At 45.6% G+C, this 27,219-nt stretch overlaps 1 protein-coding gene across 3 annotated transcripts in view; it reads right to left on the bottom strand.

The window, feature by feature from the left end:
- Positions 1-27,219, bottom strand: part of FAM135A (family with sequence similarity 135 member A) — a 907,387-nt gene that overhangs the window by 479,407 nt on the left and 400,761 nt on the right. For 2 of the 3 annotated variants that reach the window (XM_085610912.1, XM_085610915.1), the window contains exons 8-10: positions 26,733-26,859; positions 10,365-10,518; positions 7,735-7,812 (exon numbers count right to left, since the gene is read on the bottom strand). In XM_085610912.1, coding sequence (XP_085467038.1) covers positions 7,735-7,812; positions 10,365-10,518; positions 26,733-26,859 — 359 coding nt within the window. The remainder of the gene's footprint in view (positions 1-7,734; positions 7,813-10,364; positions 10,519-26,732; positions 26,860-27,219) is intronic. The other variant, XM_085610914.1, reaches the window with a different exon arrangement.

The following is a 27,219-nucleotide window of genomic DNA, read 5'->3' as shown; positions in this document are numbered from 1 at the left end:
CTTGCGGCTCATCTCTCCACATATAGGGCACACAGATTCCAAGCGGCTGCCCGTTGCTGTGTCTTTAACATCTTGAGGGTGCTGCAGTTCCGGTTTTAGAGCTGCGGCTCCCTGTGCAGCGAGCCACTGGGGCTTACCCAACACTTCGGAAATAAGGATAACTAATTCTAACAGCCATCATAATGTCATGAGCCATTTTCCTGCAAGTCTTCTCATAATTCTGCAGCCCTGTTCCCAGAATCCCTTGGGAATGGTTTTCTGACACCATTCTAAGATAGCCACTTTCCCTATCTTTTTCACTACTACTATCCAAGATGGTGACTGATCACTTCCTGTCTCTGGGTGTATAAGGGGTTGAATCTTTCATCTCCCTGCGTTGCAACACTTCTCGCTTCTGCTGGTATGTCCTCGTTCATGTTGTTGCTCCTGCTCCAGTTTGGATTTCCTTTTGGACTTTTGACCTTCTTGGCTGCCTTCTGGTTCTTCTTCCTGGTTTTCTTCTGGTGTCTTCTTTCGACTCCTGAAGTCTCCATCTTGTCAGAGGTTTTTCCCCTCCTGGGTTTTTTTCTCTTGGGAACACCTTCTGAAGAACAAGTTACTTACCTTCGGTAATGATATACCCGTAAGAGACTTCGATTAGTTATAGATTCCTTACCTTTAGAATTACCCCAAGGCGTCAAGACTTGATCTGGAGAATATTTTCGTCAGCAGTACCCCTGCGTGTCGAAAGATGGCGTCGGTCGGCTCCGCGTTCGTCGTTGGTGTCGTGGTTACCAGGATGGTCTCACGGTAGCTACTTAGACACCACCGTCACATGCTGACGTCAGTTCTTTTGCACAACATTCCATGCCAGAAGCGCAGAGCCATGCAAGACACTGATCACTGGTGCACAAAACTAGGGCCCTGAAAGGGATCCCCTGACCCTAGAAGTCAGTTTGCAGAACGGAGAGGATGGGTGCAATGGTAAGGAATCTATAACTAATCTATGTCTCTTACAGATATATCGTTACCGAAGGTAAGTAACTTGTTCATCTGAAAGAGACAATTAGTTATAGATTTCTTACATTTAGTATAGATGCCCCAGCGAACCAAGTCCACACCAGAAAGTCCTGGAGAACAGAACGGCCAAATAACCCATCTCATCGGACTTCGTTGCCCAGGCAGTAGTGTTTTGTGAACCTGTGCAAAAATGCCCACGTAGCTGCCTGACAGATGTCACTGAGGGGGACTCCCCGTCCCAAAACAGTGGTAGGTGCCGTCGCCCTGGTGGAATGGGCACGCAATCCCACTGGAGGCTCCTTCTTTGCCAAAGAGTAGCAAGCTTTAATGCACTAAACGACCCACCTAGAGATGGTCCGTTTGTGCACGGCCCGGCCTTTTTTGGTGCCCATGTAGCCAACAAAGAGCTGGTCATCCACCCGGAATTGCTTGGAGCAAACCAAATAAAAGAAAAGTGCCCATTTTGGATCCAGATGATGGAGCCTCTCTTCCTCCTTAGAAGGATGCAGAGGCGGAAAGAAGGTGGGCAAAGTTATGGTTTGGTTTGACCAATGTGGAAAGAAGTAACCACTTTAGGAAGAAAAGAGGGTTGAGTTCGAAAGACAACCTTGTCCGGATGAACCGCCAGAAACTGAGGTTTCGAAGAAAGAGACTGAAGCTCACTTACTCTGCAAAGGTGATGGCACCAGAAAAGCAGTCTTTAAAGTGAGAAGTCTGAGAAGACAGTTATGTAGTGGCTCAAAGGGAGCGCACATAAGAAAAGTAAGAACCAAGTTCAAGTCCCACTGAGGCATTACGAAGGGATCAAGAGGAAAAAGATGAGTAATGCTCTTAAGAAACCGATTTAAAACAGGGGACTTGAAAAGAGAAGGCTCATCAGGAAGCCTAAAAAAAGCTGAAATGGCTGAGAGACAGCCCTTAAATGTGCCCAGAGCAGAGCTCTGCAGGGCCAAAGAAAGGTGGAACAAGAGAACCTCAGAAAGAAAAGGGATCCACAGCCTTTGCCACAAATTTGTTACATCTGCAGGCTTATACCGTCTTAGTGGTGGGACACCTGGCTGTCAAGATAACATCACAGACTTCGGGAGGAAGGTCGAAGGCTGTCAACTGTCGTCGCTCAATCTCCACACAAGGAGGTGAAGGCTGGACAGGTTCGGGTGGAGGACTGTCCCCTTCTGCTGCGACAGAAGATCCTCCCGAAGAGGCAGTCTGATCGGAGGATCGATGGACATGTGTAAAAGCTCGGGATACCAGACTCTTCGTGCCCAATCCAGAGCCACAAGAATGACTTGGGCCCGGTCGCACTTGATCTTCTTCAGCACTCTGGGCAAAAGTGGTATAGGCGGAAAGGCGTATAGAAGACCGCAACTCCACTCGCTACGAAAAGCGTCACCTAGCGAGTGCCACCTTGGAAATTCCAAAGCACAGAATTGCTGACATTGCACGTTCTCTTCCATGGTGAATAGATCTAACCAAGGCTCTCACCACTGACTAAAGAGACCTTGCACCATTTCCGAGTTAAGACACCATTCGTGATCCAGCATGCACCTGCGGCTGAGTTTGTCCGCCCTGGTGTTCAGTGAACATGCCAGGTGTTGAACCACCAGCGATATGCCCTGATGTTCCAGCCATGTCCAGACACGGAGAGGCTTGTGACATAGGCCCATGACCCACCCCGCCTTGTTTGTTGCAGTACCACATGGCAGTGGTGTTGTTTGTGAACACCTGCACTACTCTTCCCCGGACAGAAGGAAGGAATGCTTTCAGCGCAAGACAGATCGCCCAGAGCTCTAGAAGGTTGATGTGGAGCCTGGACTCCGCCAAAGACCAAAGGCCTCTGATCTCCGCATCTCCCATGTGGCCGCCCCACCCCGGAAGTGATGTATCCGTCACCACTGTGAACTCCGGTTGGGGAAGGGAGAGGGATCTGCCGTTGACCCAATCCTGGTTCATTAGCCACCACTGCAATTGACGTGCAGTCCCTTCCGAGATGTGAACACAATCAGACAGATTCCCCTGATGTTGTGCCCACTGGAACTTCAGGTCCGACTGCAGAGCGCGCATATGCCACCTGGCATGATTTACCTGCAGGATGCAGGAGGACATGAGGCCCAGCAGCCTCAGGGTCATTCTGAACGAAAACCGGGATAGAGGCTTAAAGATCGGAATCATAGCCCGAATATCCTGGCATTGCTGCTTGGGAGGATAGACCCAAAACTGTGTTGAGTCCAGAACTGCTCCGATGAAAAGGAGCTTCTGAGAGGGAGTCAGGCGTGAATTCAGCACGTTGATAGTGAATCCAGCGAATGCAGGAGGTCTGCTGTAGTCTGGAGGTGGGAGACGACTGCCTGGGGCAAGCCCGCTTTTCACAGCCAGTCATCGAGATGGGGGAAGACTGGAACCCCTGATCTGCGCAGATGAGCTACGACCACTGCCATCACTTTGGTGGACTCCTGTTCGGCACTGGTAAGGCCAAAGGGGAGCACGGTAAACTGAAAGTGGCCTACGATGAACCACAGGTAACGCCGGTGGGGCGGCAGGATGGGAATGTGAAAGCAAGCGTCCTGCAAGTCCAACGCTACCATCCAGTCTCCAGAGTCGAGGGCAGACAGGAACTGAGCTAGCGTCAACATTTTGAACTTCTCCTTCCAGGGGAAGCGGCTGGCGTTCCTGATATTCAAGTTAGGATGCAGGCCTTTGTACTTCCTGGGCACCAGAAAGTAGTGGCAATAGCAACCACAACCTACTTCTGGGGCAGGAACTCGCTCGATGGCTCCCTTGGCCAAGAGAGCCGTAACTTCCAGTTGGAGAAGGGCCAGACGATCCTCCGACAAGCGATGGTTCGGAGGTGGCTTGGCTGGGGGGATAGTCTTGAAGGGGAGGGAGTAGCCCCTTCGGACTATCTGCAAAACCCACCTGTCCGATGTGATGATGCGCCAGTGGGGGAGGTGATGCGAATCCTGTCGCGCACTGGCGAATGATGGCCCTGAAAGGTCAAACTAGGAGGGTTTGTAGGCTACTACAGAGGGGGCACTGGTGAACTGGCCTGCTCGCTGGCCCCCAGACCACCAACGGTGGTTCCCACGTCCCCGCCCGTGCAGGGGATGAGCAGCTTGTGCCAGTCTGTGCCACTGGGTGGAACTTGGCGGGGCACCCCATCCGTAGCCACGAAAGAGTGCGCAGGGCGGGTGGTGGAGAGGCCCGAGTAAAAACCAGTTGACCTCAGCCTGGCGTAGTGTCGAAGGGCTACTGACGTTGAACTCGTCCTGCCTAGCGAGTCGGCGGTGTCCAGTTCACATCGTATGGTAAACTTTGCTGCGTCTCTCCCCTCTGCAACTGCATGGGAGAGCAAGGCCTGGGCCTCGTCCGGGCACTGGGGCAGCACCTGCGTTACCATATACCACACGGAGTGGGTGTAACGGCCCAACATACATGCAGTGTTTACCAACCGCAGTCCCAAGCTGGAGGAAGAAAATATCTTCTTCCCAAGATGGTCCAGCTTTTTGGATTCCCTATCAGGTGGAGCGTTAGGGAATGCGCCTTTGGACGTCGAGGCTTGGACCACCAAGTTCTCAGGGTTGGGATGTTCAGAGAGAAAAGTGGGGTCGCCCGGAGCAAGGCAGTGGTCGGGCAATCATCCTATCCACAGGAGCCCGTGATGGGCCTAGACCAGGTGCCCAAAAGGATGTCAGTTAGGGCTTCATTGAACGGCAGCAGGGGCTCCGAAGAGCTCGCTGCTGGTTGAAGCACCTCTGTCAGGAGTTTAGTCCTGACTGCCACTGCAGGTAGCTCGAGGTTGAGAGCCTCGGCCGCCCTACGCAACACCACTGCATAAGAAGCTCCCTCCTCTGTAGCCACGGTAGGAGAAGACAAAATGCCAAGGTCTGGGGAGGTATCCAGACCATGGGCTTCCCCCAACTCCTCTCTCCAGTCCGGTTCATCCAACTGGTCAGTTTGAGGGTCTCCAGACCCCTCCCAGTCCTCCTCACCCTCCTCCGGTTGCCAATGTGGCCTGAGAGGAACATCAGGGTAGAACAGGGTTACAAAAGTACCCATTGGCGCCAGATCCGGCGTCGGTCGGGCTCCGTATCCAAGTCAGGGTGGACGCCGGGGTCGACGCCGGCTGGGGACAGAACCGGCGTCGGCTGCGGATGTGGTGCCAGTGGAATCAGCACCGGGTGAGGTATTATCAGGTCAACCGGCGACGATCCGGATTCAGGCCTGAATCCAAGGGGACCCTGCGGTGCAGAGGCGGAAGCCACCGGTGTCGCAGGCTCAGGGCCCCTAGCCGAGGCGCGCCAGCGGAGTAGGGCTGCTCAAAGATAGCATGCATCGCATCGTAAAAGCTACGAAGCTGGGCAGGGTTTGCTACGGGTCCCGGGAAAGGAGGGAAACTCTGAGCTGACCCTTCAGGCTCCACACGTGGAGCGGCGGGATGGGCACCATCTGCATCCCTCGTTGCGTCGGCCGACGGACGGGGAGAAGTCGAAGAGCGATGATGCTTCTTTGACTTCTTCTTGTGCTTCGACTTACCTGAGGAGTGTGAAGACTTCGAGGACGAGTGGTGGTAACTCCACGACCAGTCCCTCGACCTACTGCACGACCGGGACCTTGAATGGCACGGAGTGGACTGCCGGGTCTCAAAAAGCTTTCGGAACCGCTCCCGCAAAGACTTCTGAGTCATTGTTCGGCAGTCGGAGCACGACTTGGAGTCGGGGTCATGCTCCAAGGACCACAGGCACACACGATGCGGATCAGTCACCGACATCAGCTTTCGGCAGGATCCGCAAGCCTTGAAACTGGGCATCCCTACGTGCACCAGGAGTCGAAGACTCAAAAACGGTGTCGACAAAAGTCGCGAAAAGATCAGTCAAAAAGTGACTGGACGTACCGCTTGCTCCGGATCTCTACTGGCTGGCACGGAAAAGGAAAGAACTGACGTCAGCGCGCGAGGGCGGCGTCTAAATAGCTACAGCAATGTCATCCCAGCAACCACGATGCCAACAACGAACGCGGAGCCAACCGACCCCACCTTTCGTCGGTCAGGGGTACTGCTGATGAAAGAAATTGCCGCATCCAGTCTGACGCCTGGGGGTAATTCAAAAGTAAGGAACCTGGAACTAATTGCCTCTTTCAGATAGGCACAGTCTGCCCTGGTGTTGCACAGTCAGCAGCACCGTGGCTACCGGAAAGGGGCACCTTTACCTCGAACAGACCAGAACCCTTCCTTCAAGAAAAGGAGCCGGGAAACATCCCATTGCACCACAATTGGTAAGAAACGTTCTGAACGTGACAGGGTGGCCTTTGTCAGTGATGCATAGGTTACAGTCCACTACCTCATTGTTTGCTGTTTCTGTGCTATAAAAAGGTCTGAATCCAGACCGACCGTACTGTAGGAGGACAGTGGTCTAGATTAGCTGGACTGCGACTGCCTTCTCCGAGATCTTGCCTAGGATGGGGACGTAGGTAATTGGCTGGTAACAGGCAAGGTAACTGGAAGCCTATTGGGACTGATCTGGCATTCTTCAGGAGTACATCTCGGAGCTCGAATGTGTAATGATATAGATATTCACAATGCTTAGCAGTGGCTTTAGTATTTAACTAGTTATGGACTCAACTAATGTAAATGGGGTAACGTCTCTATAAGATGTGGCCTTGAGGCAGTAGAGGAGACTCAGGAGTCAGTCGAAAGGGCTCAACTTTGGGTAACTGTGAGTTTTGAAGGTTATTGTTTTGATGTAATCAATGTAATTCATGATTGAAGATTTCATTGCACTTTTCACTTTTGCACTTATAACTTTTGATAAAGCTACTCTTATTAGAGCCTAAACTTAGGCTAGTGAAGGCCTTATGTGGGATTCATGGTTCTTGGGTTACTTTATATCAAACTTTTGTAGACACAATCATAACTGATAAATAAAAATGTACACAAGTATCCAATTTTTATAGCGCAATACCTGCACAAATAGTTGGCACATAACAAGTTAAAAAACATGTTCACTCTTTGCATTGGTTGTAGGCCTAAATGAAAGACAAAATTAAATAAGTGAAAAGGGAGGCACACATGGAATATAAGTGAGGCTGGGTTAGGTACCCACACATTTCTAGTCTTGTCAACACTCCAAGTGTTTTCAGTATTTGGAAATGGGTCATAGTCTAACGTACATGTGCAAAATCATGGTTACTCACTAATGATCTCAGAAGGACAACCACAACCAGGCATTCAGGATTTCCCGATTTAATATTCATGAGACACTTAATTTTACGAATGGTAATTACATATTAATTAATTAAATATACTGAAAACTGGATGTGGTGCAGTCCATGAATAAGTGTTCATAATCTGAATCATATTTTTAATCTGCACACGTTTTTCATTGATACCCCAAATAATCCCCAGATTTATCCTCTTCAACACACAATTATTCAGTAAGATACATAGGTATTTAATTGGGCCATCAATATTAGCAATATGAAGAATTTCTTAAGCAAAACAAGTCAGATTACAAATCTCACTAACCACTCTGCAAAAAATTACGGGAGACAGTTGTTAGTTTAACTTCCACACAAACCATTCTGCTTCTTGAGAGGATCTCTTTCTGGAAACACTGTACCATAGATATGTCAGGGCTCAAGCAGACTTTACATTTTTTCTATTTAAACATCTGTACAGGAAAAACAATATTGTCTTCTAACAATAACTACAGAGTAGCATAGCCTGCTTTTATAACATACCTAGAATGGCGCCTCTTGGGGTTCCGGGGTACTTTCTTCTGAGAAGACGTTCATAAAGGGCCTGCATGCTGGACTTGGCTAGTTATAAGGATTGCACATATGTACTAATTACTACACTCCTCAGGTATTTGTGCTTTATTACTTGGCTTATAGTTAGTAGGAAAGCTAAGAAATTATTTGAAAGCTAGTAGAAATGTATAGGTAATTTAAAGTTAAAGCTTAGAAAGTTTGCAGGATTTACTATATGTATGTTAATGATGTACATTTAGGGTAGGTCAATAGCGCTCAAACAAGTTTAAGCTTTCCGAATTTAAATATATAATTTATTGGGCATGAAAAGCTTCGTAGCTAAAATATATAATAATAAATCGTGCACAATACTGCACAAATATTTCAGAAATTAGCTTTCCAGCCCATATTTTCCGAAAAATAATAAGATGGCAAATCACAAATGCGGTTCCAAATAATAAATGTACATCATAAAAGTGAGAGAAGCAGAAACAAGAACTGAATAGCTCAAGCAACAGAGGTAAAAAGAAAAACAAAAAAATTTCACAAAACAGTTACATAACCATAACATAAGATAAGCGTTGCAGAATGATAACTACATTGAAGGTGCTGTGGTGCAAATAACTGTATCGTGTTACTTTGCAGACGTGATAGATTATAATAGTATTTGCTTCTTGCAATTGTCTTCGCTAAAAACAACGTAACAGTATATTAATAACGTTGTTATCTGCATCACAGCATTAGTCAATTAAGCCACGAAAAGTGTGCCCACATTATCATCATGCACAACCTTAAAAGGAAACAAAATCACAATCTATTAATGGGCAATTCATAACTAAAAGCACAAGACCATAGACATGGGGAGAACAAACTCAAAATGGAAGTTACCGACAAATTAGGCATAAACTTGGATAGCAATTAAAAATGAAAGGCACATTTTTATGATATGTAAAGCATACATTCTTTGGTGTGCGTTTAAGAAAGTAAAATATATAAGATAGAGTTTTATATTTGGCTACATTTCACTTTCCATTTTTATTCAATTGCTGTCATTCTGTGAAGACGGTGAAGTCCGCTGGTTGTCTTCTCACAAGAAACGGTAGGTAGGAAAACATTCCCCAGGAATAAAACACCATCCGAAGCACTTTCCAAGGGTGGTCACCCCAAAATAGAAGGCGCAACATTTAAGGTCCTTCTCTTAACTTAAATGACTCGAAACAACAGACCGGAATAATGTGTTTATCTCCTTTATGTAAAAAAAACTGGATGCAGAAGATTACAAGTTACTTTTTGCTACTGCACATTTTGGTTACTACCCGTATTTAAGAAAAAATTGTATCAACCGTCACTCAATATTAAAGCTAATCAAATATATATTAGACTGATATATTTGCTCGTTTTGCATAGTGATGTATGCCACGTAGATTGTATTTTTTCATTTGTATAGTATAAGGAATATGAAATAATTTTTGGCACAAAACTATTTGCCCAGATTTCTCCACTCTCGTCAAGCAGACAGTAGCGGAGAAAGAACTACATCCTCCCTTTTGTCCGTCTCATCCAGACCAAGGCCATTATTTTCTAGGCACTGCATTGGAGAAATACTCTCTCCGAGGCGTTAATGTGTAATACACATTTTTTGCAACCCAATACAGCATACACAATGGGGCATGGGTCAGCCATTGGCTAACTTCACTGTGAGTGACGACATTCTGCCCTTTCACAAAGATCACATCCATACACAAAGTAGTTCTCTTTAGTGCCAGAGACTACTATATCATGTGTGTAAATATTTTTGGATTTAGCTAATGTTTTTGAAGCTTTTGTAGGACCCAGCAGGATACTTAACGATGAAAGTTTGCAAAAAACAAAAGAAAACAATCATTGACAAAGCCAAAATGATGGAAGCCAATGCTGGAACTGTTATCTTTGCCAATGCTTACATTATCAACTGTGTAATGGGAAAGGAAATTCTCATTTACTTTCACCAAACAAAATGTTATTTTCTTTTGCTTAATTACCGTGTTTGCCTAATTGTGAGCATCAGCTGATCCTGCAAAATAATATAAAGCTGGGGCGATTTTACGATTTGGTTAGACAGGGAACTGATTACCCTCAATTTGTATATCTTTCACTTATTAGACTTTGCCATCAGTTCAACTGATTCTGTCAGCATTTTGCTTCTATTAAGAAAAAACAAAGCCAGCGATGTTATGCAAACATATGAAAGAACACGGAAGACATTCTGGGATTCAAGGACCCTACAGAGGTTCCAGCCTTACACTCATTTGCCTATTTCTTTTTCGGCTTCTACCAGACAGCCACCTCAATGATCTCACAAAATCACCATTTAAGTGGAGATGGTTTATACCTCCAAGTCATATTGTTTCTACTCCCAAAATATATATGTTTATTGGTGGAAATACTTTATCAGACACTCTATCAAACATACTAGTGATTGACTAACCCGACTGTAACATGGCATAAATGTTACAGACTTGTGATAACATTGTTTAACTAGATTTGTTCAAATACTGGCCTAGCTGCGTGTGCTCGAAGAGTAGCATGTGGTAAGGAATGATTTCTTGACTCAGACACAGAAAAGCGTACACTTAACATACCCAGCTCGATCCTGCGAGAAGAAGGAAGCTCCTTTGATAGCATGACGAAATAACCATAAAGACCCTTGAATGCTAGCAGCAAACTAGCACATAAAGTATAATGGAAATTGTAGGCGTGTTGCAAGAAGCATTCGGGAATAACAAAACTGTTGCCCTGGAAAAAAAGAGAACATTTAATACATAAAAGTCAAAAAACACAATCAAATGTAACAAATTAATTGGAAGACGGGAGAAACCTTAGCAAAATCAAATCTTCTGTTAAATGTGTTAGAGCTCGACTATCATCTAATAATTTTAACATTTCGAACAGTCTGGGTTTCAAAGGTAAACTCAAGTGTGCTACTACATATGTTTACAAATAGTATCATTTGTCTCTCGTAGTGTTATAGCAAAACAGCACATGTAGTATCCAACCTCGGCATCATCCTCGACTCCTCCCTTTCCATGAACCGCCAAATCAACGCCGTCGCCTCCACCAGTTTCAATTGCCTGCGAATCCCCCGCAAGACCTTCAAATGGACCCCCCCCCCGACTGCAGAAGGACCGTCACCCACGCGCTAATCACTAGCACATTTGACTACGGCAATGCCCTATACGCCGGAATCAACAGAACCCTTCTACACAAACTCCAAACCATTCAGAACGCCGCAGCCAGACTCATCCTCAGGACACCGCGTTACAAACACATGACCCCTCACCTAAGAGACCTCCACTGGCTCCCCGTCGAGAAGAGGGTCACCTTCAAACTCCTCACCCACGCCTACAAATCCCTCAACAACATCGGATCCAAATATCTCAACAAGAGAATATCCTTCCACATACCAAAGAGGAACCTCCGCTCCGCCAACCTCGCCCTGGCAGAGGTCCCTCGCATCCGCAGAAACAGAACAGGCGGGAGAGCCTTCTCCTACATCGCAGCCAAAACCTGGAACGAGCTCCCGGTGAACCTCAGACCCCCCCCCACCCTGCACACGTTCAGGAAGGACCTCAAGACCTGGATCTTCGACTGATCGGGAGCTGCCCCCCCCCCCCCTCTCCAACAGCGCCTTGAGACCCTCAAGGGTGAGTAGCACGCTTTATAAACCCCTGATTGATTGATCTACTTCTTTGCAAGTAAAAGTAGTTGTGCCTAAACTTACTTTTTTTTTTTTTCTCCTTGTCAACCAAGATTTTAGTCATGGCATTGTTAATAAACAAATATCAATGTTGCTATGCAAGAAAACAGCAAAGTCAACTTTAGATCCTCCTAGAACATCATTCCATTATTCCTGATAGTGACTGACACACAAGTCTCATTTGTAAGTGGCACCGTAGACACAGCTGTACAGATGGAAGATAATCTATTCGGCTCAGTCGGTGCTACTGGAATCAGTGCTTAATTTGAGAAGGTAACTGCAGGTGGGCTCACACGCGCTTTTTTTCTTTCTTGTTATAATCAGGCGAGAGAGATATGCAGAAAAGGGGTATAGACGGAGAATAAAGGAAAACAGTGACAAAGAAAGCAAGCAGGGATGAAAAAGAACCTCTTAGAGTGAGATAAAGGGGCAGGATCAGAGGCGGATCCTCCATTAGAGTGGAGGAGCACCCCCCTACCAACCAAAATGCCCCCCAGAAAATAAAAATAAAATGTTAATAAAGGTGATTTATTACAATTTTATTTGTCATCAACCCCTCCCGAACCGAGTGTCGGGGTGGGGCCTGAGGAGTGGCAGCAGCAGGTAGGAGTGGTGGGCTGCCTGTGCACTTAATATTAAGTGTGCCTGTCCCTTTGACTGGCTGTCTTAAAACGGCCAACCAAATACTGTAAAACCTCTTGTTTTTAAACTTGTCTTTTATTCAAAACTGCACAGGTATCACAGTACATATCGTCCCACAGGATCACAGAGCAGTGGGATTAGAGTCCCATTGCACTTTGCACTACAGGCTGTTTGAGCCGATTATTTACAGAGGATTCAATTTTTGTCCCCGTGCTCTACTCGATTCCAGAATGACTTTAGAAGGCATACATCACCAAAGACAGAAAACAGAACAACTCCTATAGGAGTGGTTTACGCACAGAATAAAGACATAACAATGAGAACAACAAACTTTGCAGCAACAGGCAACCAGGCAGTATTCCCAAAGAAAGCTTTGGGCAATGGATAAAACTATGCATATGAGTGGCTGGCTCTTGATCGATTTACCATGCCACCTGGGCAGAGGGTAAGTGGAATGCATGAGTGGGGCAGTGAATATATGCGATGCAGGCTGTTGAGAGACATGCAACACTTCTGTTCTGCAGTGATAGCCAGGGGGTCCACAGCGAAGCAACCCATATCCATCCCTCTCTTTAAACCTCTCTTAGCTGGGTTAAGAGCAAGCACCGGCCTCCAGCACACTCGGGAGTGCAGAGAGACCGCTCTCTAGAATCCTGGTGCTTCTCTCATGCTTGTTAACACCATGAGAGCAGCGCCAGAATCAGTTAGGGGAGTTGGCTGGGCCCCGCGGTGAACCAAGGCCTGGAGTGAGGAGGACGTATCGTGTAAGTCTTCCGGTCGTTAGGTGTGCTATATGTGGTGTGCAGAAGGGGATGAGTGAGGGAGTTACACCTCAGTGGTGCCCTTTATTCTCCCAGTCCTGCATAATATTGCAGTGGTGTAATTGCAATGTATTTGGTATTTTAGGACTGTTTGATATTCTCCTATCCTGAGTCTTTTCAAATTGCAATTAGTTAGTTTTAAATTGTTTATATTTCTTCTGTGTATATGATATCAAATTGTGAGTACTTTCATTGTACATTGTTGTATTATTATTATTGTTAATCCTAAGGGGAAAAGATGTGTTGTCACTTGTATTGTTACTTTGCATCCTTTTCCTTAGTTTAATTTTCCTGTTGCTCAGCCAGTATGAATATGATGTGTGTGGAATGTTTGATGAGGTAGTGGAATACTGGAGTGTCTGGTGTGGTTGGGCAGTTAGAGTGTGTGGTCTGAGCAGGAAGGATGCTCGTCCTGGGGGGGCTGAACTTCATATCTACTATTTACCAAGTGAATACCCAGTAACTAAGACTTAGTAAATCATCTTGTTATAACCTACAATACGGCTACCTCAGGACTTCTTTTGGTTTGCAACCTTTTGCCACTATGGGAAGAATTGCTGTATACGTCCCCCGACAGGTGTTAGAGGATGGGAGGGGAATAGTAAGGGAGTCATTGTTTGAAGGAGGTCTTTGCAGTATGGGTATTATTTCCTCGTCCACAGCCTCTCAAATGATTTCCCCAATAATTACCCCTGTAGAAGGTTTTTAAAGGTTGATATTTACCCTTGTTCTTTATATTGTGACCCAGAGGTGTCTGTTGATGCAGCATTTGAACCTTATTGAAGATTGGGGCAACGAAAGGACCGACAAAATGAGGATGACTGGAAGGCACCCATAGATTTGGCGACATCGGTGTCCTATTTTATTTTTTCTAAAGCTGCATCCACCTGTGGTCCAAAAAGGTTTTCCTTATCAAAGGGTAGATTAAGGACAGCCTGTTAAACTTCAATTTTGAACCCCGAAACACCAAGCATGTCTGCGCAAGAGTAGGCTTGCGTTAATGCCTCTAGATGCTGTGTCAGCAGAACCTAAAGCACATTTAATGGAATTTTTTGTAATGAGTTTGCCCTTATTAACTAGTTCATACCCCCGCATTTTATGTTCCTCTGGGAATTGTTGGAGGCGCCCATCCATCTTGTCCCAGTGTGCTCTGTCATACCGTGCTAATAAGGCTGGGCTGTTAGCTATTCTCGAAGTGATTAGCTGACCATTTACCAAATGCATTCATTTATTTTGGTTCTTTGCCTGGGGAGGTGCTGCACCCGTTGCCTGGGAGTTTGCCCTTTTCCTTGCATTAGCCACAACTAATGAGTTGGGTGTCAACTGACCGTTGATGTATATGGGGTCAGATGGTGCTGCCTTGTACTTTTTGTCTATTCTTAAAGTTCTAATTCTTGCACTTACAAGATCTTTGAAAACTTAATCGGTGGTGTGTAAAACTCCCTTAAGCAAGGATAAATATTGTGAGCCCCTTTGTGCAGAGGTGAGGTTTTCAAAAAGGAAGTTGTCTTCATTGGGTTCTTCAGTGCTTAATTTGTGAAATATTAAGTGCCAGTGTCCTAACAAGGAGGCTACTGCAGCTTGCACCACCCATTGCCCTGGTCATCGCTGCCAAAACAACTACTAATCATCTCTATCGCATATTAACGCGACAGTTCATATTATTCGAGATCCCCGAAGTTAAAGAAATGGCTGGGAGGTAGGTATTAGCAATTTTAATGTATATTGTATACCTAAACAACCCTTGTTCTGCTCATCTCTAAATTAGATGAGCAGCGCCACCATGTGGTAGACTGTTGTAAGTATGGTGTTGACAATTAGGTGCTGATGCCGAGCACCGGAAACCAATTAAGTGCCAGTGCTGAGCACCGGAAAGGCACAGTCTCAAGTTAAGCACTGGGTGTCCTTATGTAAGGGCACTCGTTGTATGCTGCAGCTCAAGCTAGTAAATCCTGATAAGCTGCAGCATCTTCTGGTGGGGTTGGATGTGCTGGGTAGAGACCAGGGGCCATATGTAGGAAGGCAAATTGCAATCGCAAATGCTGAAATTCGCAGAATTTCGGCGTTTGCGATCGCAATTTGGGCAGTGTGCTATGTAGCACACAAAAACCCACACGCAAAATAAGGAATCGCAAAATTTGCGATTCCTTATTTTGCTAATGCATTTAAGGAATCCCAAATTGCGATTCCTTAAATGCAATGTAGGAAGCACCCAAGTTGTGCAATTTTGGCTTAAGGAATCGCATATTTAATTTGCGATTTCCTTGAAAAATTCACTTTTTTGCATTTTTCAAAGTGCCATTTTGGCGCACATACATGCCCTTAGCGCATGTATGTGCGCCACATGTGCACACATGTTTATTTCAGGGGTGCAAAAGGGTGTCCTATTGACATCCTTGCAACCTTGAAATTGCATTCTCAATTTGCGATTCTCTAATTGAGAATCACAAATTGAGAATGTCTTCCTATTCATTCCTATGGGCCTTCTAGCCCATAGGAATGAATGGCAAGATATTCTTTATTTGCGAATCTCAATTTGGGATTCGCAAATAAGGAATAGGTGGGAATCGCAAAATATTTTGCTAATCCTACCTACATTCCGTTTTGCAATTCTCTAATTGCGATTCCCTAAAAATTGCAATTAGAGAATTGCAAAACACGTTTTACCTACATATGGCCCTTAGTTCTGTATCCCCCATGGGTCTATGTCAAAGGCATCCCACGGGTCTGTAGGCTGTATTTTTTCTCCCATGGTCATCCCAAATGGGTGAATGTGTGTGTGGTGTAGAGTTGTCCTTGTCCGACTGTTGTGGTGAACGAGGTGGAGGAGTGGAAGTATGAGATGGTGAAGTGGGAGAGGTAGGTATAGGCACATGTAAAGGGCATGTGGCTATGTGCTTTTTACTCTTCTGTGGAGGCAGAATAGGAGCATTAATGGCTTTGTCGAACAACAGGTGTCTTTTAGATGGTGGAGATGTTGTCGATTGTAGGACAATCTTCTTTGTTTCGGGCTGAATTTGCAAAGATTTCTTGCTTCAGATTGAGCCGTTCTTACATTGTTTCAAGGAATGGGTCGGGTGTTTTTTTTCAGCCCAGAGTTTTAACATCTTGGTACCGATGCCTGCTTTGCTTTCGGAGCCGGAGTGGTCAGAGCCAAACAGCTGAGGGATTTGGCTTTTGAATCGAGTGTAGGTTCTGATGCAGATTTTAAGGTGGAGGTCCTTGCAGCAGGCTGATGCATAGGGGCCGAGCCCGAGGGTGGGGCCTCTGAACAGGTGGATCAGTGTGTGCCATGCCTTTTATGCAGTGGCGGACCGTGAGCAGTTTTATCTGTTGGAGACAATTTTTTGGTCTTCGGATCAGGGGAATATGTAGTTAAGGTCCGATGATCTTCAGATGGCTGCATGTGAAATGGATCTTGTTCGGTGTGTGACTGGGAATTGCCGTCCTGTACGGAACAGATTCAACCACTGCTGCCGAGACCTCTTCTTAATCCTCTTCTGACTGGCCAAAGTTATCAGGAGTGTAGTCTCTGAGCTGCGTTTCTTGATGCAGCCCTAAAGTGCCTTTTTAGAATGAAAGGACCTGCAGGCCTCACAGGTGTCTTCTCGATGGTCGGATGAGAGGCATACGTTACAGACTGAGTGCTGGTCTGTATTGGGGCATTTAGAATGGCAGTAAGGGCAAAAAAACAAACTAAACGGAGTGCATTCCATCAGCAGCCTATTTTCAGGTGAAGCTGAACGTTGCGAAAAAAGGCCCAGTCGGTGTGGCCCGAAGGCCGTCAAGGCGAGTCGATAGATTCAACGCTAGAGATTGTTTCCATACTCGAGATGGAATAAGATCTACACGATCAAGACAATACCATTGAGTTGAAGGAACTAACGGTGAACCGAAGGAAATCCGAGACAATCTTGAACCTGAATGCCAGAGGTATATCTGAACCCACTGGCAGAAAAAAACAATCTAACAATATGCCGATGCGCATGCGCAGTATTACCAAGAGGAGTCACCACACATCCTAGGGACTTGAAATCATCTGAGCCCAACACTAGATGGCAGACTTATCCACAGCATGTGTATCTGCAGCCACACATGCCTCGAACATAATGTTACATACATTTAAAGGTGGTGCGAAAATTACACATTTAATGTATAACTATAACTGAAGAATTTCTAATGGTTGTGTTTTTTAAGTTTGGTTTGTATAAAAAGAATAAGGAAAATGCTACTTACCCAGTATGCATCTGTTCTTGGCATATAGAGCTGTAGAGTCCTATGCTTTAGCATAGATCGCCATCTGGTGTTGGGTCCGGATATTTGCACTTTGTTTTTGTTCGAACAAGTCTTGTAGTCACGAGATAGGCGAGTCCTCCTTTCGGTGATAGTGCGCATGGGCAGCAACTCCATCCCCAGATTGTTTTGCCATAAAGGGCGATGATGAAGTTAGTAAAGTAATAAAAGAGATGTCCATGTAGATTGTATCCAAGTAAGATATCACTGCAATTGGTAACGGTACCCGAGGAGGCGGGTGGGCGCATATGACTCAACAGCTCTATATGCCAAGAACAGATGCATACTGGGTAAGTAGCATTTTCCGTTCGAGGCATATGAGCTGTAGATCATATGCTTTAGCATAGACTATAAAGCAGTTATTTTTAAGTGAGTTTTGAATTGATGCATCTAGCGGATTGATGTTATTGTTGTTACAGTAAATGACAAACCGCTTCCACTTTGCCACGTAGCATACTCTTGTGGTAGGGCGCCAAGCCTCTTTGATAATATTCATACAGTCTGGCGGAAGATTAAGATAACCAAACTCTAGGATTTCAGGTGCCAGATGGCAAGGTTGAGATGACTGGGATCTGGATGCCTTTTCTCTCCATGGTTCTGAGTGATAAGATTGGGACTAAAGTGTAGTTTTTGGTGAGGAACTACTGATATTTCTAACAGGGTTGTGAACCATAGTTGACGGGCCCATGTGGGAGCAACTACGATTAGTGTCAGGGACTGCTGTCTGAGCTTCCGAACCACTAACGGAATGAGTGGGAGAGGCGGAAAAGCTTAAGCAAATATCCCTAAGTCATCCATAGCGCATTGCCTTTGGACAATGGGTGTGGATACCTGGATACAAAGTTTGGGCATTTTGAGTTTAGGTGAGTGGCGAACAGATCTTTCTTTGGGAAACCACACATTTGGAAGAATGTGAGCAGAACTTGAGGGTGGAGTTACCATTTGTGGATCTACTACCGTTGACGACTGAGCAGATCTGGAATCTGGTTGTCTACTCCTGGGAGGAGTTCTGCAAGGAGATATATTTTTCGAGGTATGGCCCATCTCCAGATTCTCTGGGCTAGCTGTGAGAGCTGGAGAGAGTGTGTGCCTCCCTGTTTTTGTATGTAGTACATTGCTGTCATGTTGTCTGTGCGAATTAGGACAGCTTTGTTTACTAGATGAATTTAAAAGGCTTTCAATGCTAGAAAAATTGCCAGCAGTTCTAGATAGTTTATGTGATGTTGTTTCTATTGCAGAGTCCACATGCTCTGAATGGTATGTGTGTGGAGATGAGCTCCCCAACCAGTGAGCGATGCGTCTGCTGTTAGCATCATTTGTGGAACCGGGTCGACGAATGGCCACCCCCGTTGGAAAGGTTTTGTATGTTCCACCACTGCAGAGAGCGGTAAGTGTGGCCATCCATCAACACTAGGTCTGATAACTGACCTTGAGCCTGGTTCCACTGACGTGCTAAACATTCCTGTAGGGGACGCATTTGGAGTCTTGCATAAGGAACGATTAAAATACAAGATGCCATCATTCCTATGAACTGCATAAACACTCGAACTGGTAATGAGTGTTGAGGCTGCGTTATTAGAGTCTGCATGTTGCAGATCCTGACTGGGTTGGGATTCGCTAGAGCTTTCTGCATGTTTATTGTAGCTCCTAGGTACACTTGTGTGTTGGATGGTTAGAGATGAGACTTGGTGAGCTTTACAGTGAACCCGAGGTTGTGAAGCAGTTGGACTGTTTTTTGAGTGTGACGTAGGCAGCTTTGTTGCAATCTGGCTTTTATTAGCCAGTCGTCTACGTAGGGGAAGACGTGAATGTGCTGTCTTCTTAGATGAGCCGCGACTACTGCCAGACACTTTGTGAAATCCCTGGGTGCTGTAGTTACTCCGAATGGGAGGACTTTGAATTGATAATGTTGGCCGTCTACCACAAACCTGAGATATCTGCGGTGAGCGGGGTGAATGGGAAATATCGAAATGGGGGTCCTTTAGATCCAGAGTGCATAGAAAGTCGCCCTGCTAAAGGAGCGGGAGAACCTGTTGAAGTGTGACCATGTGAAAGTGGTCTGATTGGATTTAGAGATTTATTTGTCTAAGGTCCAATATAGGTCTTAAAGAGCCATCCTTCTTGTAAATTAAGAAGTACAGGGAGTATACCCCAGTCCCTTGGTATTGTAATGAGACTGGTGCTATGACTTGTTTTTCCAGGAGAGAGAGAACCTCTTGCTTTAAGAGTGACAAGTGTTCCGGTGACATTGTATGTGGTCTTGGAAGGATATTTGGGGGACTGGCTGTAAGTTCCAGACAGTAACCATATTGGATAATTGGCAGTACTCATTTGTCTGAAGTGATGGAGTTCCAGACAGGGAGATATTGGGAGCGACGTCCCCAACAGGAGTGGAATGATCGGGGGTATGGGATGAAAGTCACTGTTTGTTGCCGGTGAGGGAGGAGCGTGTGGAGTTGCCTCTGTTTCTTCCCTTACCGTTGTTTCCTCTAAAGCCTCCTCTGAAATAACCTCTTGGTGAGGGGGATTGATTATTACCTTTGTAAGAGGAGGTAGTTTCGGTGGATATATTTTTTGACCCACCCCTATAAAAGGAACGGCGAAAGAAACCCCTATTGGTGGGTGACTGCAAAGCCCCAATAGACTTTGCTACCTTTGTATCTTTTTTCATTTTCTCCAGCGAGGTGTCCACTGCTGGTCCAAAGAGATATTACTTATCAGAGGGTTGGTTGAGGATGTAGGTTTGCACTTCAGGTTTGAAATCTGAAATTCTCAACCAAGCATTCCTTCATAATAGTACACTGGTGTTAACTGTACGGGCTGCTGTGTCTGCCGCATCTAGGGCACACCTGACAGATGTATTTGTAATGAGCTTACCCTCTTGAATAAGGTTGTTAGCCTTACTCTTATGTTCGTCTGGTAAGAATTGCATGAGTTTCTCTAACTCATCGTAGTGAGCCCTGTCATAATGAGCCAGCAAAGCTTGGGTATTGGCAATACGCCAATGGTTAGCTGCTTGTGAAGCTACTCTTGCCTGAGGCGTCAATGAGCTTGGACTCCTTATCTGGAGGAGGAGCTTCACCTGACGTTTGGGAATTGGCTCTCTTGCGAGCATTAGAGGCTACAAGAGAGGCTAAAGGTAACTGGCCCCTGATGTATGTAGGGTCGGTGGGTGCGGGCTTATATTTTTTCTCCACCCTAGGAGTAATAATTCTTGCACTGACAGGGTCTTTGAAAATGTCCTCAGTGTGTTTTAACATGCCTTTGAGCATAGGCAATATATGAGTGACTCCTGCTCTAATGTCTCTGAATGCAACTCCACCCGTGCTAATTGAGCAGTCCTATTAAGGTGCTCAACATAACCAATGTTATCATCTGGTGGAGAAGGTCTGGCGGGGTACAAACCTGGATCATTACCTTGATCTGGATCAGTGTGATAGTCTTGCCAAGAATCAGTGTCCTGTGGGGGATCTGGATTGTCATCCCCATCCCCATCCCCATCATTTTGTGGGTTAGGTGAAGTTGGTGGTGGTGGTGAATTTTCAGGTGAAATAAGTAAATTAGGATTAATAGGAGAAGTAGGTGTAATGTAAGGAGGAGAAGGGTTAGTACCCACATGTTTCTTCTTTATAGGAATGTGGTAGTCCTCTAGTAGGTCTAATTTTCTCTTTTGGGTATAGTTGCCTGAATATTCTCTGTATCGGAGTGAATCGCCAAATTTTTTTTGTTTCAGATCCGAAATGGAGTGATCGGACCGAGCTTCTTTCGACAGAGTGTCTTGATCCTTGGTCGTCTGTTTTGGCACCGGTGGTGTCGGTTTGGGCTTGTGTTTCGTTGCCGAAGGTGTTGGTGTGGCACCTAGATGGGGTCGGTTCGAGCCCAAACCGGAAGGCTCTTCTTTATGTTTCGGAGCCGAGCCCGAAGGCGGGGCATCGGAAACCTTTTGTCGGTGTCGACCTTGGCCTGAAGGCAGAGGAGGGACTGAAGTCTTTGTCTTAGGTTGTTGGGGGGCAAGGGGTTGTCTTTACTCACGAAGAGTCTTTTTCGATCTGAACGATCGGCACGCATCACAGTCTTTATCGTCCTGTTCCGGGGATAGACAGAGGTTGCACACTTCATGCAAGTCGGTGTATGGAAATTTAGCACGACACCTGGGACATAACTTAAATGGAGTACATTCCATCGACTACTAGAGCGGTCTGCGCGGGACAGCCTTCCACAAGTTTTCCGATCGAAGATTTTACAGTTGAGACGATACGCGACGAATGGGTAATCGCGGTCGATAATACTGTTGAGGGTATGGATTGCACATCGAAGGGGTCCGAGAAACGGTGCCGAACAGGAGCGCAGCAATACACATCCGAACCCGATGGCTGAAAAAAACAATCTAAGGCTGTAGTTGATGAGCATGCGCACTATCACCGAAAGGAGGAGTCACCTACCACGTGACTGGAAAGACTTCTTCGAACAAAAACAACGTGCAAACATCCGGACCCAACACTAGATGGCGATCTATGCTAAAGCATATGATCTACAGCTCATATGCCTCGAACATATTTTTCCCTACCTTTTACCACTTTGATAAAGTGGTAAAAAAGTAGAGCAAAAATATCAAACCCAATACCTTCCTACATCTAAGGTCAAAAAACAGAACACAGGAAAATTGTTCCTAAAAACAACTTGGCTGTCTTAAAATGTAAGAAAGCTTGCTGAGGAGGCAGACATCTGGGTCAGCACCAAAGCGTCCAAGAAGTCACCCAGTGGGACTCCCAAAAGGGTGGTCAGGATTCTCACCAGAAGTAAAGGGAGGGGGGATAAAAAAAAAAAGTGTCTTCAGGCCCCCAAAACAACTCACAGGGCAAAGTGTCCAATTCCCAATCTGGCCAGCCAGGAAGTAATGAAGCAGTGGTATGACCAAACTACCACCCCAGTGGAATTGCAACCTGGGGAGAAAGTGTGGGTGATGGAACCTGTGGAGCCCAGAGCCCTTCAAGATCATTGGACAGGGCCCTATGTGAAGGTTGAGAGGAAGTGGGAGGTCACCTAAAAGGTGGACCTCAAGACCCCCAGGCACCCCACAGGGTGTTCCATATCAACTGTCTCAAACCAGACTTTGAGAAGTTTGATCTCACCATGCTGCTGGTGACAGATGGAGGGCAGGAACAGGAGAGTGAACCTCTCCCTGACCTCTTAGCCTCCAAGGAGAAGATGTCATTGGAAAGTGTAAACCTTTCTCCCATTCTGACTTCTGAATAGTAGAGGGACTGCCACCAGCTATTGGGGAAGTACTCCTCTGTGTTTTCCCTCACCCCTGGGACAATTCACCTGGGTACCCATGATGTGGATACAGGAGACAGACTCCCTGTCAAGGATATAACTTACAGGCTGTCTGACAAGGTGAGAACCAGCCTCAAAGATTAGGTTTCTAAGATGCTGAAGCAGGAGGTGATTGAACCCTCCAGTAGCCCCTGATCCAGCCTTGTGGCACTGGTACACCAGTGCCCCACCAGGTACCACACTAGAACTCCGGTTCAGTGTAGATTTTAGGGTGCTGAATTCAGTCACCAAGACTAATGATCATCCTAACCCCGGGGCTGATGAGCTGATTGATAGATTAGGGGCTGCACAGTTCCTTTGTACCTTTGATCCTACAGCAGGGTACTGGCAGATTGCCGTAACTGAGGGAGAGGTCAGTTTTCTCCACTCCAGTGGGCCACTATCAATTTAGAGTGATGCCCTTCGGACTCAAGAATGCTCCTGCCACCTTCCAGAGGCATGTGAGCCAGGTTTTGGCTGAATGGAGGCCTTCAGTGCTGCTTACTTTGATGACATTGCGGTCTTCAGTAGCAGTTGGAATGACCACTTTTTTAACCTGCAGGAAGTGCTTCAGGCCCTGCAACAGGCAGGCTTGACTAGTAAGTACCAGATAGGACAGGAGTTTGCAGTGTAGTTAGGTCACCTGCTGGGCAGGGGTAAGGTGCAGCTTCTCCAGGCCAAGATAGAGATTATCATGGCCCAAACTGAGGTGACAGCATTCATAGGCCTCACAGGGCATTACAGGAGGACTGAAAAGGCATATGGCACCATTGTTGCCCCCTTGACAGAGCTGGCTTCGAAGTAGCAGCCCGGGAATGCAATTTGGACAAAGGCATGCAAAAAAGTTAGCGACTCCCTAAAGCAGGCCATGTGCACAGTCCCTGTGATCAAGGCCCCCGACTTTTCCAGGGAATTCGATGTCTAGAAAGATGCATAGGGGCGAGTACTTTCACAACTTTATGAAGATTGCCTAGCAACCTGTAGTCTTCATCTCAAGGATGTTACTTCCCAGGGAACAGAGGCGGTGTGCTATTGAAAGGGAAACCTTTGCTGTGGTCTGGGCACTGAAGAAGTTGAGACCATACCTGTTTAGGACTCACTTCCTGATTCAGACAGACCACAGGCCCCTCATGTGACTAATGCAAATGAGGAGTGAGTATCCAAAAATGTTGAGGCAGTCCATCTCCCTACAGGGAATGGACTTCAGGGTGGAAGACAAACCTGGGGTAGACCTCGCCAATGCCGATGGTCTTTCCAGGTTCTTCTGCCTTAGTAATGAAAACTCTCAAAAGGCTGGGTATCTCTCTCCACTGGCTGGGGGTGCATTAGACTGGACAGCCTTAGGCTGGACTTCCCCAAACATTGTGCCTGCTTACTTCCACTTTTTGCTGAATTATTTTTGTTGGCCTTAGGACTCTGAGCACTTTCCCACTGCTGACCAGTGCTAAAGTGCATGTGCAACTCCCCTAAATATGATTTTATTGACTTATCCACAATTGGTATATTTATCTGTAAGTCCCTAGTAAAGCGCACTACCTGTTCTGAGGGCCTGTACATTAAAATTGTACTGGTGGGTCTGCAGCACTAATTGTTCCACCTATGCAAGAAGCCCTTTAAACATGTCTCACACCTGCCACTGCAGAGCCTGTGTGCAGTTTACACTGCCATGGCAACTTGGCATTTAAAACACCTTGCCAAGCCTTAAACGTATAGGTCACCCCTAAAGTAGGCTCTAGATTGCACAGATGGCAGGGCCCTGTGTAACTACAATGGAGCACATGGATTTTTAGGTTTTGCATGTCCTGGTAGTGAAAAACACTTACATTTGTTTTTCCACTAATGTGGGAGGGAGAAGCTGACACACCTAAATGGGCAGTATCCTGTCCCCACACAAAGGGTTGATTACCCCATGTAGTGAGGCTGGAGCCAGGGCTGGGAAGGGGGACCTCTCTGCACTTCAAAGTTCTTTTTTGAAGTCACCCCCATTTCAAAGGCACAACTGGGTAGAATTACTGGGTCCCTGAACCCACCAAATCAGACACTTTTGGACCTGTATAAAACCTCTGCAAAGAATCAGGATTGCAATGCTGCTACAAGGACTGCCACTCCGCTGGACTGCTGCTCTGAAAGAACTGCTTTTCTACTGTGCTGCCCTGCTGCCTGCTACCCTCTGTCCCTGCTGGGGAAGAACTAGACTCTTGCTTGAACACAGAGTGATCTCCAAGGGTTTGCTGGCTTGCCTCCTGTTTGAGACTAATGGATATCAAAGTTTTACCTCCTGCTCCTGTGCCTGGTCAATTGGAAGTGGATCCAGGCGTTTGCTCCAGTGGAACGATGAATCCTCTGCTGTGTGGAGCAGAATCTATGCATCGCTACGGTTGTGGGAATAAACCTAGCGCATCACACTTCGAACCAGCCCATTGCCTCAAGAACCGATGCATCGGAACCACTGCATCGCCGCCACTGCAGTGTGAGAGGATTGACTCATCCCCTCAACTGCGTGGAGAAACCCGGTGCATCTTCTAGGGAACCAACACATCTCCACTTCAGCACTTGTCTTCAGTACTAGCGCATCGCCATTGTTGCATGGAGAAAATTGACGCAGCACCTGGACTGCAGGGTTCAACACCGAAGCTTGGTCCCACTGCGCCACACATCTCACTGTTGCGACCAGGGTCAAGGTACTTTGTTCAGCGAGCCTTCCATGACTCCTGTTACCAGTATGTGCTCCATTGTGGTCCACTTTTGTTTTTAACTTTGATAACCCCTATAGGCGATTACTGCTTCTAAGCGCTAATCTTTAAAAATGAATCTCTTGACTTCTACTTATTGTTTTGGTTGTTGTTTTGGTCTGGTTTTATTTATGCAATCATAATCTTTTTTCTAAACTGGTGTGGAGTCTTTTTGTGGTATTTTCACTGTGTTACTGTTTGAAGTGTTGCACAAATACTTTACACATTGCCTCTTAAGTTAAGCCTGCCTGCACTGTGCCAAGCTACAAGAGGTTGAGCACAGGTTAATTTGTGGTGTGTATCTGACTTACCCCGACTAGGATTATGGTTCTTGCTTAGACAGGGTACATACCTGTGCCAACAAGAACCCATATTTCTAACTGAGTGTTACATTTGTTAAAAACTGTTCAGCCCTAAAACTATAAGAACTTGATTAAGGGCTTGCTGAGTTTGCTTATGATTGTTGCAAAATCCTTAAAAAGGAATTGAGCATCTCCTTGACCTTCATGAGCCAATCGTCTAATTTGTGAATAAGCAGACCCTGCTCCTTGTGGCCTATGCTGCAACGACTTCCAGAACTCTTGCGAAGACTAATGATGCAGATGGCTGACAGGAAGTACAGACTGAAACCAAAAAGTACACCCCTGTCTCTAGAAAAGACAGAAATGTCACAAAGCGGCTCAGGGGGGTCAATAACAAGGTTTAAAAAAATCTTAAAACCAGGAACGGCCATCTCAGAACTCCACAACCATTTTACCGTGGCAACTCAATACTGTAACAATTGTTCTAAAAGATTAAAGCACTATACAATGTTAAGGTAATCTATCCAGTCGTATTTCATTCAGATTCCAAAGATTATTAGATTTGCTTAAAATGATAATGACTTGTGGGTAAAACTGAAAATTGTAATGGAAACGTCTTCAACAGGTTTGTTTCCCCAAACAATGCATACATGTGTTTCAAGCTAAAGGGGCTATAAATGTATTTTTCATTTAAAGGTGGTCCGGATGGTCTTTCAACAGCCGACTCACTCTCCTTCACTGATTAAAGAATTTTATGATAAAGAGAAGATGAAGGAGGAGTGTACAGCATTCACCAACAAAACTAGTTTTGCAGAGAAAGGTATTTCATGGATACGTGTGGACATGTTTTCTTGGCACTAGGAGCGTAGGTGAATTAAAGTCTGTATATTGGAAATGTTTTGTGGACTCTTCAGCATGCCAAGACAGATTCCAAGATAAGTTCACAAATTAAGAAGCGAGTTAAGTGACTTTGAAAGTTTTTAACAAGGAACCTATGTAACCTCAAGAATATACTTGTGGCACAGTAAAAACATTCTACTAACATAATATAACATATATTTGAACACCCTTAACATCAGAATACAATAATGCTGATCAAAATGTTCGATACCAATAATATAGAAGAGCAAATAGATTACACTCTTACATCTGCTGATAATTGCTTTGAGTAGGCATTACCAAAGACCACACTTTCAAGAGTAGGAATCACGGAGTCCTTGTTCTGGGCCGGTGCATTTCTATTCAACCAGGTGTTTTTCATTGGGCGCGGAAAGCTAAACAAACAAAAATATTAATAAATCACACTTTTTATGAAAGGCAAGTATCATATAATCAAATAAAAACTCTGTGAGAAAACAAAATATATATATTAATTTTTTTATTGCTATATATTACTTAAATGTAGTTTTATAATGTGTTGTAATATGATTGGGAGTTTGACTGACAAGAGTGTAACACTTTTAATTTGCCTCAGTGGAATATTCATAAAACCTAAACAAGAAAAGTGGTGGTTATAGTTGTATCCGCATATTGCAGATACATTACCTCCAGATGAATAATTCAAATTTGCACAATGAGAACAACCTGCTTGACTGCCATGTGCTAGATGGTGAGGGACAATGTCTCCCAGGATC

This window comes from Triturus cristatus, chromosome 6 (assembly GCF_964204655.1).
Source record: "Triturus cristatus chromosome 6, aTriCri1.1, whole genome shotgun sequence".
Lineage (NCBI taxonomy): Eukaryota > Metazoa > Chordata > Amphibia > Caudata > Salamandridae > Triturus > Triturus cristatus.
This window is presented reverse-complemented; position numbering and strand designations above follow the sequence as displayed.